Below are 14,993 nucleotides of genomic sequence, written 5' to 3' on the forward strand. Positions count from 1 at the left end.
GCGGAGGATCTGTCTTTCATGATTCTCAGCCATCCCAACGGGAGGCCTAACATAAAGCATGTGCTAGGCCAATGCCAACTAGGACTTCAGGGGGCCTCTGGAGAGAAAAATTCCTTTGAGACATTCCTCAGGAGCTTAGATCAGCCAGCTGGCAGTCAGAACAGCTTTTGAAGTGGATGAGAAATGTTAGGTACTGGAGAGATGATATGGCAACTCCTGATAATGACCTCACTAGTATAAAATGCTGGTTGAAACTGCACAGTAACCTCAAGGAGGGTGATGAGATTGAAGACAAAGCCAAATGCCAGTGTCTAAGATGGCTACCACTGACCCTGTGCCCACAAGCCCCTGGTGCTGGGGCTTCCAGAGGGAGCCCAAAGGTGGTGGATTCAATGTTTCCAGGTTGCAACCATCTTGCTCGTTGGTGTTTGGCAAGAGCTTGAGCTCAGTTATGTGAACAGGGGCAAAGAATGGCTTGTGCTGGTAAAACACAAGGGAGGATCCAAAACCTATGGGCACTAAAAAGGGGAGGGAAACCGCCAGAAGTGGCTCTGACATGCTGCCGCTGCCACCAACCTCTAAAGCCAAGAACATAGAGCCTCTGCCCAGGGATCTGGATGCTTTTCTGAGTGTTGGAAGGGCAGCCTGGAAAGGCATTTGGTGGTGAAACACCCCTGGCTCCAGACTCATGCTACCATCTATTGTTGGGGGCCCAGAATCCTTGGATTCACTGCCAGGCCTTCTTCCAGATCTTTCTGTACCTGTGTGTTTGGGCTCCTACTCCCACCTCTCCCAGACGCAGGGAGGGGACAAAAAGCGTAAGGGACTCTGTTCAACCCAGCAAAAGTCAGTTTCCCAGTGGAGAGGCAAAGCCCCACCCAGAATGTAAACATGCATGGGACCAACGTTAGTGCCCAGACAGGACAGACTTGCACAGAACAAGAGGGCACAGTGGGATCCATGCGGCAATTACAGGAGCTTCCAGCGCTAACAGAGGAGCCTTATCCCACCTTCATCATACAGACTTAGATGGACACACACATACACTTTCTCGCTCACTCACACGTGTGCACACATACACACACACACACTCTCTCTCTGCAGCCACACTCAAATCTGCTTAACTCCTACAACCTTCCCCAGCAGGTCATTTGACAATTCTGCATCTTCGGCTCTCTGGTGCTGGGGCTCTGGTCAGAGGCGAGCCAATGTCTTATCATAAGAGAGATGTGGGATTAGGTAAGGGGCAGAGTCATGGCACTGCTCACACACCTTCCCGAAACTGGGGTCTATTCAGTTTTTTGACAAGATCAAAAGCAATTTTTAACGGGTCATTATTTTTTTTTAGGTAATTAGAACACTATTGTTTATACAATATTGAAAAAATACAATTTTTTATTGTTTGAACTCAAATCACCACCCAGCACTTTAAGCCTACCCTAAATAGCACCTACAATAAATGTCATAGCACAAGCAAACTGCAAAGTCAGCAGGTAAGCAAGTTAGACAGTGCCAGCAGAGACCCTCCCTCCCCCAAAGCAATGAGAAGACAGCGTGCTAGGTAAGAGTGAAGTACACCATTACATGTTAAATAGTTAATACTACCCTTCCAGCAAGCCACAGATGCTAGATGGATAACTCAGTACGGTTAACTAACCACAGCCCTACATCACTGCACTTTTTTTTTTTTTTTTTAAAGAAAACCTTTTGTTTCATGCCCGTAATTAACATAAAGTAAGTAAATTCTTTGTCTTTTTATTTAGGAAAATAATCATGCTAAAAGCAAGTTGTACTTTATATAGATTTTCAAACAAAAGATTGATTGTGCTTTTTGAATAAAAAAGATAGGGTATCTTCCAACCTCACTGACTTAAACGTCGTGGAATACAGCACTTCTAAACTAAAAACACACGTCAAAAAGAAAAATTAAATAATCCCAGTGGGATGCTCAAAAATCGTCTTTAGAAGGTTTTAGGATTGGCTAATTCTGCTATTATCTTATTGGCTGCGGCAAAAAAAGAATACAGAGCTGCTGTATAAAATTTCTCCAAACTCCCCTCCGAGTTCAGCAGGCAACATTCAGATTTGAAAGAAACTCTGCAGCAACCTGGACATATGGTTAGCTGAGTTGACATTTGATTAGCAGGCATTTTAAACTGATTTCCTCTTAACATACACAGGAGAGAAAACATTTTCTTCCTGCAGGGCATGTTCTACTACATCATATTTCTGAATCCCTTCTTCCTACTCGGTCACTCTCTAAAAAAAACTGGTTTGTTTTTCCCATGTAGGATCACTCTGGGTACAAGAACCTTTATTTGTTCCAATTATTATTTGTTTTAAATTTAGGACCTGTGTTGGGTCTAAAATACCCATTTCCCACTCCCACAAGCAGATGATGACCAGGCTGCTGCCAAGAGCAGCAGAAAAAGGGAAAACCAAACCAAAACGTGAAGGCAAGTACCCAGTGCTTTGCAGTCACCACATGGGTCTTCTTCTCAAGTCTAATGGTCCATGAGCGGCTTGTCCAAGGAGGCGGCCACCTCTTGGTAGGTGAAGATGAAATCTGCAACCCTTCTAAGCACAATACACACACACACACACACCAAAAAAATAACCCCCCAGAAACACAACCCTCACATTTAAAGCTCTTAAGTTCAGGGTAGCGGTCTCAAACTGCCAAACACTAGGATGAGGATGTGACTCTGCATGTGTTTTGGATGAGAGGAAGCATCGTCCCAGTCACTTTTCTCCTCCTGTGCTGTCCTTTCAAAAACAAGTCTGGATTATACGCTCTACCCCAAGAAAAAGAACTGCTTCAGAAAACACTTCTCCAAGTTTCTCCAACAGAACACTGTGGCTGCAGGGCCTGGTAGTGTGAAGGGCAGGAACTGACATAAAAAAATGTACTTAAAATCAGAGTCAAAAAATGGTTTTAAGTTTTAATACTCTAATTAGCTCCCTGTTTTATACTGTAACTCCACAGAAGACATAGGGCCACCTAGGATTCACAGGAAGGAGCAGCTCTGATTCTTATGTGGCTGGCTCCAATGCCCCCACAGCAGGCCTCTTCCTCCCCAAGTTTTTCCTTTCCATTTCAAAAAAGCACTATTTTATCTTCACATCCAAGAGCTGGTTGGTTTGGTTTGTTTCTTTGGAACCATCAATAAAAGAAGCGATTTTTTCCTGTTCTTTTTACTCACATCTACCTATCAGAGCGGCTATTTCCTTTGACAGTTCAGTAGCACACAGGCTGACTTGGCCACATGGACTCATGAATGCATGCATTCAGACCGCATATTGCTACCAAATGGAATGTGGGAATATGCTATGCACCTCAGGCTGAGAAATGACCAAGAAATCAAGATCTAAAGGGTGATATATAATATATATATATCAATGCTATTATTCATAAAAACCTTGTTTAGTAATAAAAAAAATTGCTTTGTTTAAATATGAATATTATAGTCTGCTTCTCATGGTTAGGAAATAATAGTCTTTCTGAAAAGCAGGTGCCTTTTCTACTACAACTCCATATCCTGGGCCTCATCTTCGGAAAAGTCAGACATAGAGCTCTCCGACGAGCTGTCCCCGGTACCCTCTTCCTGTTCTTTCAGCGCCTCCTCCGTGGCGTATTTCTGGATGTACTCTGCATGGGGTGGGAGAAAGACAACAAGGGCAGTGAGCGGGCAGGCATGTGCTTTGGCGACCCCAAAAAGCTGGCAAGGCTGGGGACGTTCAAACTTACCTTGAACACCGGGGGGGGACAAAGATGACAGTAATCATGATCACTACAGCTAAGGAGAATCCCATAGGGAGACTTCATTGGGACAGGGTTTCTGCATTTTGCCCCCTGAGGGAAGGGGTACTGGGAATAGCAACACAGCAGGCTCAGCTTGCAGGGGAATACGTGCGCTGCAGCACCCCAAGAACTCTTCAGGGACCGGGGAAATGGGAGCCCCACGCTTTCTTTCAACTCCCAGATAGTACAGGACCAGTCATGATTCCATAGTAATTTATAAGGAAATCCCTCATCATTTTTAGATCTGCAGTTATATAATTAGTCAGCCCAGGTCTATTATTTTAGGAATCGATTTTAGTCTAAACAGATCCTGCCTGTCAGGTTTTTGAAGCAGTTGGCAAAAACCATCGCTCAATGTGCTCAGGACTAAGCTGCTATATGGAGACACCATTCGGCTCTGAGTGATTTTTCCATGTATAATTTACCTGAAGGTAGATTTCCGCTGCTACAGCCTTGGTGGAACCCTAGGCTGAATAAGACTGCTGAAACTGCTTTTAAGAACTGCCGAATAAACAAACTTGTTCCTAAAAACTCTAAGTGCATACTGTTTTCAAGTGAACAGCCTCCACACAATAGGAAAAGACAAGACAGAAACCTATTCAAAATGCAAACTACACAAAAACACACCCTTGTGGCTTTGTTTTTCCTCCTATAGTTGCAGGGACTCACTGCAATAGGAAGATAAGCTGAATGGCCAAATGGGCCTACCAGATTTGAATAACTAGCATAGGGCCTAGCTAAGAATGTTTTTATATTTTAAAGACTGTCTTAAAAAATAATAAACAGAATGTGTGATCAAGGCCACATCTGGCTAATGTGGTCCTTTACAGAAAAGGTTTGCAGACTTGAGACTTAGAGCCCTTCAAATTCATTATAACAACATTTTATGCTAATGATTTTGATGAGATTAAAGTAGCCCATGATTAGGTAGGAATTTATCTTAATTTACATTTTAGAGTGAGAGAAATGTTTATTCAAACTTTAACAATTTTATTTTTAACCTCTAATGGGTTGGCTATTTTGCGTCTTCCTTTGTAGAAGATAAATATTGACATTTTTTTTTGACACTAGAATTTGATACTATCAGCCCTCTTTAATGTATTCAAGGAAACAAATGCATATTAAGTACTTACTAGGACAAGGCCTTTGAGAGAGAGAAAGGAAGAGCAAGGTCACCAATGAGGAGGAGGAAACAGAGGAAGATAAAAGGAAGGAGCTGCTGAGTGTCACCAGAGGGAAGCAGTTACGGAAGAAAAACGGCAACTATGGCACAGGAGAGGCCACTCCAGGGAAAGGCTTTGCTTTGTTGAAAAGTAAGTGGCTGGGATGTTTAAACACAACCTTAAGAGAGAACTATGGCCAGGCGCAGCAGCTTATGCCTGTAAACCCAGCACTTTGGGAGGCCAAGGCGGGTATATCACCTGAGGTTAGGAGTTCGAGACCAGTCTGGCCAACATGGTGAAACCCCATCTCTACAAAAAATACAAAAAACTAGCTGGATGTAATCCCAGCTACTCGGGAGGCTGAGGAAGGAGAATCACTTGGTCCCAGGAGGCAGAGCCTGCAGTGGACCGAGATCACACCACTGCACTCCAGCCTAGGTGACAGGGCAAGACTCCGTCTCAGAAAAGAAAAAAAAAAAAAAGAGTAAAGGCAAAGATGTAGATTCCACTCAGTATCAGAAAGCCCTGAATGCCAGGCAAAGATGTCACCCAGCAAAGGGTTTTGAGCAGGGAAGTGACAGCTTTAGACAGCTCCAATGGTGCCCAGTGCTACAGGCTATCCAATATTTAAACACGTTTTCAAACATGTACTATAAGACAGCGCCAACTAAATATGAACGCTGACTGTGTTAGGTGTGTTGGGTTGGTGGTGACTGCCACACAAATGGAAATGTCCAGCAGCAGCTTGGGAGAGAGGCCAGGCCTAGACACACATTCAGAAATCATCTCCCTGGAGGGGACTGACTGAAGCTGTGAGAGGTGAAACAGCTCCTCAGGAATGAGAAAGGAAGAGAGGGAGTCCAGGGACCGAGTCCTAAGTGAATGATCACATTTAGGAAATGGAATGAGAAGTTTCCAGAAAGATGAGGGTAAAATGTAACACTTGCAGAAAGGTCCAGCAAAATGGGACTTGAGAAGAGTCCAAAGGATTGGGAAGAAATGAGGGCACAGATTAAGCAGAGGAGGGGAAAAAAACTACAGGAGTTTAAGGTGAGGACGTAAGAAGTTTGAAAATGAAAGGGAATAAACAGCATGACTCCTAATGGAGCCCACAGGAGCAGATCACTGCTTCTGAAACAGGGAGACCTCTGATGGGGTGGAGGAGGAAGACTGCACTGGGAGCGGGCGGGGGGTTGGGGGAACAAGATCACAGGATGGTGGTGGAAGTGAGTTTGAGAAATGAGGAAGGGTGTCTCTTCTTTATTTCCCATAGTTAGGAACAAAGAAAAGATGCAGGGGGAAGGGAGAAGATATCAAGGCACAGTAGGAAGTGGGGGTGAACTCAGGTCTGATGGCCATGATTTTCTCAGATTACTAAGGAAGACAAAATGATAGCCAACATGAACATTTCCGAAGGCTAGGGGTCCGTACGCTGGGGTGAGCCATTCTAAGATAAATGTAGGCTCGGTTCTTTTTGTAAATGGGACTATAGCAGATATGTACTGAAACAGGGCTACTGCTAAATTGTTGAGACAGAATGCATATGTGAACTAGAGAAATATACTCTGCTCCAAGATATCTGTGGTTTGCAGACATTGCTAAGTGATTCCTATGTCAAAATTTTAATATAGTCTCATAACAGCACTTTATCTGGCTGAAACTGACTGCCTTTTTCTTCAAATACATGTTTGCTTAGCTATATATTTTGCTACATTAATTAGATATTAATTTGTAAAGCACTTGAGATCTAATTAATTACAGTAAATTTATTTCTGCTTTATCTCAACAACAGCTCCAAACAATACCCTATAGAGACCTTGGAGGAAGCATTAGAAAACAAATAGAAGAAAAGCTATTGTTTCACGAATAGTCCCTGTTTGCCTCATACCTGCACATTTCAGAGTGAAGACCTGCACATTCAAGCTCTGGTAAATTACTTCTACTGCCACTTCTTGCAAATGTACCTCAGAGAGGCCACACGTTTTGAGGAAGCCAACATTCTGGACTGCTATGCAGATAGGCCCATCATGTGAAAAACTGGCTAGATACTAATGCCTGCCATTGGTTAAAAACAGCAGTTATTTCACAAACTTTGAATTCCTTTGCTTCTTGGTGGAGCTTCATGTATCTAGACTTTTCACTATGAAAGTTCTGAAACATACACAGAGGTAAAATGGAAAATCCAATGAACCCAGGTGAAGCTTTAGATTTTTTTTCTTTTTTAAAGACAGAATCTTGCTCTGTCACCCAGGCTGGAGTACAATGGCACAGTCTAGGCTCACTGCAACCTCTGCCTCCCGGTTCAGGTGACTCTCCTGCCTCAGCCTCCCAAGTAGCTGGGACTACAGGCGTGTGCCACCACACCTGGCTAATTTTTGTATTTTTAGTAGAGATGGGGTTTCACCATGTTGGCCAGGCTAGTCTCGATCTCCTGACCTTGTGATCTGCCCGCCTCGGGCTATCAAAGTGCTGGGATTACAGGCGTGAGCCACCATGGCCAGTTGTAAACTTATCTTCATTTAAATGAAACTCATATCCCATCAGCATGTAAACTGTTTTAAGAATGGGAAAATAGGATTCTAAATCGTAAAGGATGAGCAAACTGGTGCTACCACCACCCGAGGTTGGTGAGCACTACTTCAGCCCACAGCTGTCTCTTTTTAGGCCTAAGAAAAAGTATTAGGAACCAAGTAATTTAAGAAGGACTTTTAATGACTGAAGCTCAACAGATTTAAGTTCTTTTGTCTCCAGGTTAAACTACCCACCCTCTTACCTTTAATTTTCTGCTTGTATTCTTCTGGTCGGTGGAGGTACATGGCTGCAGCATCACCATTGAGAGGATCTATGGGGTTAGGATAGGCCAACAACTGAGGCAGGAAGGACTCAAATATATTGGTAAGATCTGAAAAACCAAACAAACATGTCACACACAGGAAATGCAAGTTCACCTAAAATTCACTTGCATTCAGTAGTCAAGCTGCTTACCTTCTTAGATATTTACACAGGGATGATTCTCCATACAAGTGTGCTCTATTACATGTGACTTGTATTACACATTCAATTCAATACCAATTTAAACATTTTAAGTTTAATTTTAATTTGAAGAATGAGATAAAGATATACCTGACATTCACTTTGAAAGACAATTTTCCCAATTCTATTTCACTCTATTTATATGGCTATTTCACACAGCCATTTTCTACAGCTTACAAAACACCCCACTCTGAAAGATATTCAAATGCTGGGTCTTAAAAGAATTGAAGACAGTTTTTTTTTTTTTTTTTTGAGACAAGAGTCTCACTCTGTTGCCCAGGCTGGAGTGCAGTGGCGCAATCCTGGCTCACTGCAACCTCTGCCTCTGTGTTCAAGCGATTCTCCTGCCTCAGCCTCCCAAGTAGCTGGTACTACAGGCGCCTGCCACCGCGCCTGGCTAATTTTTGTATTTTTAGTAGAGATGGGGTTTCACCATGTTGGCCAGGATGGTCTCAAACTCCTGACCTCAAGTGACCTGCCAGCCTTGGCCTTCCAAAATGCTGGGATTACAGGTGTGAGCTACTGCACTCAGCCTTGAACACAATTTTATAGGACTTGACATTTAATTCAATTCTTGCAACTTCTAATGGAGGTAAATACAACCAATTTTCCGATTATTCTGGGTAATGAGGATAGGAATCTATATGGACCATATAAAACTACAAATATTCATAAGACAGATAAGCACCAATCTACTGCATTTACTTAAAAAGTTTTTTTTTTTGAGAGAGGATCTCACTCTATTGCCCAAGTTGGAGTGCACAGGTGTGATCATACCTCACTGCAACTTCAAACTCTTGGGCTCAAGCCAACCTCCCAGCCTCAGTCTTCCAAGTAAATTGGACTATAGGCATGTGCCACCATGCCCAGCTAATTTTTTTTTTTTTTTTTAAATAGAGACAGGGTCTCCCTATGCTGCCCAGGCTGGTCTTGAACTCCTGGACTCAAGTGATCCTCCCATCTTGGCCTCCCCAAGTGCTGGGATTATAGATGTGACATTTATTAACTCCTTTCTTGCCAGGCATACACAGATGATATCTACACACAGTTAGCAAACAACAAACACCCGCAGTTACCCAGCGTTTTAGAAAAGCAGGCCCCAAGAACCTGGGTATAACACAACCCACACGCCCCACAGCTCAGATATGCTGTAACTTCCACTCTCTGCTCCTCAGTGAACTGCGGCCCCCCTGAGAAATGGAAGGACATGAGAATGCTTCCATGTCTCTGCCACACTCCAGCTGCTTTGTCATGTTTTATATAAAACATTCCTGTTTCTGGAGACAATGCTGAAGTATACTAAGTAGCATAAAAAACTATTCGTTAATTTAGTCAGCTCTTTCAACCAATTTTGCTTTTAACAATGGGCGCTCCTCTGCAGTATTTTTTTTTTTTTTTTTTTGAGACTGAGTCTGGCTCTGTCGCCCAGGCTGGAGTGCAGGGAGTGCAGTGGCGTGATCTCCGCTCACTGCAGGCTCCGCCCCCCCGGGGTTCATGCCATTCTCCTGCCTCAGCCTCCTGAGTAGCTGGGACTACAGGCGCCCACCGCCATGCCCGGCTAATTTTTTGTATTTTTAGTAGAGATGGGGTTTCACCGTGTTAGCCAGGACGGTCTCGATCTCCTGACCTTGTGATCCGCCCACCTTGGCCTCCCAAAGTGCTGGGATTACAGGCATGAGCCACCGTGCCTGGCTCCTCTGCAGTATTACAGATGAATGCTTTGCCAAGCCACATTGCTTGAGATTTGTGGTTCTCAGCCAGGGGTGGTTTTGCTCCCCATGGAATTTGGCAATGTCTGGAAACATTTTTGGTTGTCATATCTAAGGGGTGCTACTGGCATCTGGTGGGTGAAGGCCAGGGAAGCTGCTAAACACCTACAATGCACAGGACAGCCCCACAACAAAGGATTATCTAGACCAAAATGTCAGCAGTGCTGAGGTTGAGAAACCCTGATCTAGATAAAAGGGGCAGGCAAACCTTTTTGTAAATGGTCAAATACTTTTAGGCTTTGCAGGCCACATATGGTCTCTGTCATAACTACTCGAAACTCAGCTCTGCCACTGTAACACAAAAGCAACCAGAGTATAGGTCAACAAATCGATGTGGCTGTATTCCTATAAAACTACATATACAAAAACAAGTACCCAAGGTCTGCCCAACATTGCTCTAGAAAATCTTACCTATAAGAGGTGGCTCTTATCACTGTAAGGTTAAGAAGCTGAGCAGTTAAGAGAATAATCTAGAGCTGTTACTCAACGGAACTTTCTGCAGTCATAAAAATGTTTTATATGTGCCCCATCCAAATCAATAGCCACTAGCCACAACTGGCTATTGAGCACTCAAAATATGGCCAGTGTGAATAAGGAAATTAATTTTCAGTTTATTTAATTCTAATTAAGTTTAAATAACCACACATGGCTGGTAGATCCTGTATTGGACAGTGCAGGTCTAGATAATGATGGGCTAGAGGGTCCCATGACAGCTACCACGTCCTGTTCTCACACACCAGGTATTGACACTGAGCAGCTCTGCCTTATAACAAAAGCCACAGACTTGGGGTAATTTCATCAGTCTATTTCACCTTCATAAGGCTGACTTCAGAACAGTCCTAAAGAGCCACTTTATAGTAAGGTTCTCACCACGAAAGAAATGCTGACACTCCTAATCAAAAAAGCAAAACAAAAATCACCTTCCTAGATAACCCCCAAACTATCTGCAGTAAGATTTTCACCGATGTTTTATTTACAATTTTTTTAAAAAGAGAAACAATTATTATGGTACAAAATCATTGAAAACTATTTGTTTTCAATGAAAAAAATGCTTATACTTGAATGCTGGGTAGAGAAAGGCCATAAAATGGTATGTTTTCTAGAATTACAACTATGTACAGTGTGTATGCATAAGACGAACATTTTAAAAAGCTACATCAAGGCAACAGGTGTGTAACTTCTACTTTTCACATTTCAAATGACATTTCTTTTGCCTTTAAAAATCAACATTTTTGGCGCACACCTGTAATCCCAGCACTTTGGGAGGCCAAGGTGGGTGGATCACATAAGGCCAGGAGTTCGAGACCAGCCTGGCCAACACGGCGAAACCCTGTCTCTACTAAAAAATACAAAAATTAGCTGGGCGTGACGGTGCGCCTGTAGTCCCAGCTACTTGGGAGGCTGAAGCAGAAGAATTGCTTGAACCTGGGGAGGTGGAGGTTGCAGTGAGCCACGACTGCACCACAGTACTCCAGCCTGCGCAAGTGAGTGAAACCCTGTCTCAAATAAATAAATAAAATAAAAATAGCATTTTCCTGTAAATGTGTCGTTTCTATTTTGGTATATGTTTGAAATATCCAATAAAACATGAAAAGTCTGAAAATGTTTTTATTTTCTTATCTTTATCCTTGGGTGGATGAGTTATTAAGGCAGTGGTAGAAAATGCCAAACGGTAAGCAAATTCAGTTTTACAGGCCAGACGCAGTGGCTTACAACTGTAATCCCAACACTTTGGGAGGCTGAAATGGGCAGATCAACTGAGGTCAGGAGTTTGAGACCAGCCTGGCCAACATGGTGAAATCCCGTTTCCACTAAAAATACAAAAATTAGCTGGGTGTGGTGGCAGGTGCCTGTAATCCCAGCTACTTGGGAGGCTGAGGCAGGAGAATTGCTTGAACCCAGGAGGTGAAGTTTGCAGTGAGTCCAGATTGCGCCATTGCACCGCAGCCTGGGCAACAAGAGCAAAACTCTATCTCAAAAAAACAAAAACAAGCCGGGCGCGGTGGCCCACGCTTGTAATCCCAGCACTTTGGGAGGCCAAGGCGGGCGGATCACGAGGTCAGGAGATCGAGACTACAGTGAAACCCCGTCTCTACTAAAAATACAAAAAATTAGCCGGGCGTGGTGGTGGGAGCCTGTAGTCCCAGCTACTCGGAGAGGCTGAGGCGGGAGAATGGCGTGAACCTGGGAGGCGGAGCTTGCAGTGAGCCGAGATCGCGGCCACTGCACTCCAGCCTGGGTGACAGAGCGAGACTCCGCCTCAAAAACAACAACAACAACAAAACAAAAACAAAACGAGACTCCGCCTCAAAAACAACAACAACAACAAAACAAAAACAAAAGCAAAAAGCAGTAGTTTTACAACTGAATGTGATCCCAGAGCAGGGAAGAGTTAAACAATAGTTACGTTAACAGTAATTATTATTATTATTATTTTTTTGAGACGGAGTCTCGCTCTGTCACCCAGGCTGGAGTGCAGTGGCGCAATCTCGGCTCACTGCAAGCTCCGCCTCCCGGGTTCACGCCATTCTCCCGCCTCAGCCTCTCCGAGTAGCTGGGACTACAGGCGCCTGCCACCACACCCGGCTAATTTTTTTGTATTTTTAGTAGAGACGGGGTTTCACCGTGGTCTCGATCTCCTGACCTCGTGATCCGCCCGCGTCGGCCTCCCAAAGTGCTGGGATTACAAGCGTGAGCCACCGCGCCCGGCCTATTATTATTATTTTTTGAGACAGAGTCTTGCTGTCACCCAGGCTGGAGTGCCGTGGCGCTCTCCACTCACTGCAAGCTCCGCCTCCAGGGTTCATGCCATTCTCCTGCCTCAGTCTCCCTAGCAGCTAGGACTACAGGCACACGCCGCCACACCCGGCTAATTTTTTTGTATTTTTAGTAGAGACGGGGTTTCACTGTGTTAGCCAGGATGGTCTTGATCTCCTGACCTCGTGATCTGCCCACCTCGGCCTCCCAAAGTGCTGGAATTACAGGAGTGAGCCACCGCGCCCGGCCCATTAACAGTAATGGCAGGTTAATGCTTACATAGTGCTTACTACAAGCAAGGCACTCTTCCATGCTCTGCATATGCACTCTTAATTTCACTACAGTCCATGAGGTAGGTACCATTTTACAGATGGAGAAATTGAGGCACACAGAGCTTAAGTATGGATCAGGAACTCAAACCTGAGCTCATCCACTATGCTGCCTCTGTTAATGGATAAGACACACACTGCCGCAACTTTCACGAAGGCGCAAGCTCCCCATGTCTCTGGGTCAAAATCGCACACCATCGTTGGCAGGGAAGCTAAATCCATGGATCAGAGATGATCACCCTCCTCCCCAAAGAATCCCTCACAAGTGCAAAGAAGCATGCTAAGCAAAGGACGTTCAGGTGTTTCTGTGGCTATTCACAGAGGTGGTGTGCTTGTTTTCACGCAGCTCCACCGCAGGAGGTAACCCGCAGACACCTGCACACAGTGAACGGAAGGCTCCTCCTGCCATATTATTACAGGTGCTGCTCAAAAGGATTAGCAGCTGGATGCTATTACATAACAACGAAAACCTTTAAAAACAAAGCACAGGTTTTATGTTCTGAAGTAATGTTCAGAAGTGCTTCAGGGCTAGAGAAATATCACAGACAACGTGTTATAAAACTAGGAGTTTTGCGTGTCCCAGAAAGAGATTTTATACCCTTTCTTACTACTTTTAAGTTTCCTCAAGCTACCAATAAAAGGCTTTGCCTATGAATTTGTTCCAAACAAATAAAAGAACCCTTAATTATTGGTTCTTCCTTCCTGTATCTACCATCTTCCTGCATTAACACATTTTTGATCCATTTTACAGATGTGCTGAGTCACACCTGTATAACAGAAGAGCAGAAAAGGAAACACATGAGGCCCAGTTTTGGGTGAAGATGACAACTTCGGGAGGCCAGGATGGCTCTGGCCATCTTAAAGCAATGAGGCCTTCCTGCAAGTGGCTAACATAGTGATTACTCCTGAGGGTGCTTCTGAAAGGAGCATCTCTCAAAGGTGCAGATATGCAGAAAGTCTTCTTTCAAGATAAATACACTGGCAGAGAAGATAAACTATAAATCAAGAATAAAGATACTCGTCTGTAGAAAAATAAAGAACATTTTTTCCCTAGATTTTTGTTAATAATAAAACGATAAAAATGTGTCAATAATGATAATGATAAAAATGTGTTGATAATGATAACGATAAAAACGTGTCAAAGATCTTTATCTAAAAACATTAAATTTCAACTTTTTTAAAGGAAGAGAGCCAGATACAGTTGACCTAAACCTGTAGAGTACAGTCAGCCGACCCCATTTCCGGCTGTGTTAACTTTTAAAGGAAGTCCCAAGATCCCTGAGTATATGGTTTATGATGAGCAAACAGCTCTTACTTTTGCCTTAGACTCAATTAGAACCAAAATGTGGTTCATTAGCACTGACTCTTCAGTTTGATCTTATATTAATGTTAAAATTATAACACTCATATCTCAGTTTAGGCATATAATTTATATTCAAATTTAATATTTAAAAACAGGCTGGGCACAGTGGCTCATGCCTGTAATCCTAGCACTTTGGGGGGCCGAGGCAGGTGGACTGCCTGAGGTCAGGAGTTCGAGACCAGCCTGGCCATCATGGCGAAACCCCGTCTCTACTAAAAATACAAAAAATTAGCCAGGTGTGGTGGCAGGCACCTGTAATCCCAGCTACTTGGGAGGCTGAGGCAGGAGAATCACTTGAACTTAGGAGGCAGAGGTTGTAATGAGCTGAGATTGCACCACCGCACTCCAGCCTGGGCAATGGAGTGAGACTCCCAAATCATAACAACTTATCGTCAAAAGCAGCATCACTTAGTCTAGAGCAGTGGTTCTGGGCTAAGCCTAGGTCCTGCTTGTCCATCACAATTACCTGTGGAGTTTTTCCAAAAACTTGCTTAGCATCCTAAGGTTGCAGCTTCATACCTACCCCAGGGCTTCTGGTTTAGGACTGGATGGATCTGTATGTGTGTGATACAGACATCTGTGTACAAAATGCATTCAGGAAATACTACCTGGCCCATGATCCACTATCCCCAAAGAATAGATGGGAAGGAAAGGGCCACTTGCTCGTAGGTTCTTTTGTGCAAGAAAATGTTCGCATCTAACAGCTTGACTCTGGTTTAGTGACATTCCCTGACCCTTCCCTCTTTCTTTTCTGCACACTGCTGTTACCACTGTTAT

The 14,993-nt window shown here is 43.8% G+C and overlaps 1 protein-coding gene across 3 annotated transcripts in view; it reads right to left on the bottom strand.

The window, feature by feature from the left end:
- Positions 1-1,377: 1,377 nt before the first annotated feature.
- The window catches only part of UBE2H (ubiquitin conjugating enzyme E2 H), a 122,042-nt gene continuing 108,426 nt past the window's right edge, over positions 1,378-14,993 (bottom strand). For all 3 annotated transcript variants that reach the window (XM_032761725.2, XM_032761727.2, XM_058426671.1), the window contains 2 exons: positions 7,739-7,867; positions 1,378-3,649 (listed from right to left, as the gene is read on the bottom strand). In XM_032761725.2, coding sequence (XP_032617616.1) covers positions 3,525-3,649; positions 7,739-7,867 — 254 coding nt within the window. In that variant the 3' untranslated portion in view covers positions 1,378-3,524. The remainder of the gene's footprint in view (positions 3,650-7,738; positions 7,868-14,993) is intronic.

The sequence above is a fragment of the Hylobates moloch genome, unplaced genomic scaffold (assembly GCF_009828535.3).
Source record: "Hylobates moloch isolate HMO894 unplaced genomic scaffold, HMol_V3 SCAFFOLD_1, whole genome shotgun sequence".
NCBI lineage: Eukaryota > Metazoa > Chordata > Mammalia > Primates > Hylobatidae > Hylobates > Hylobates moloch.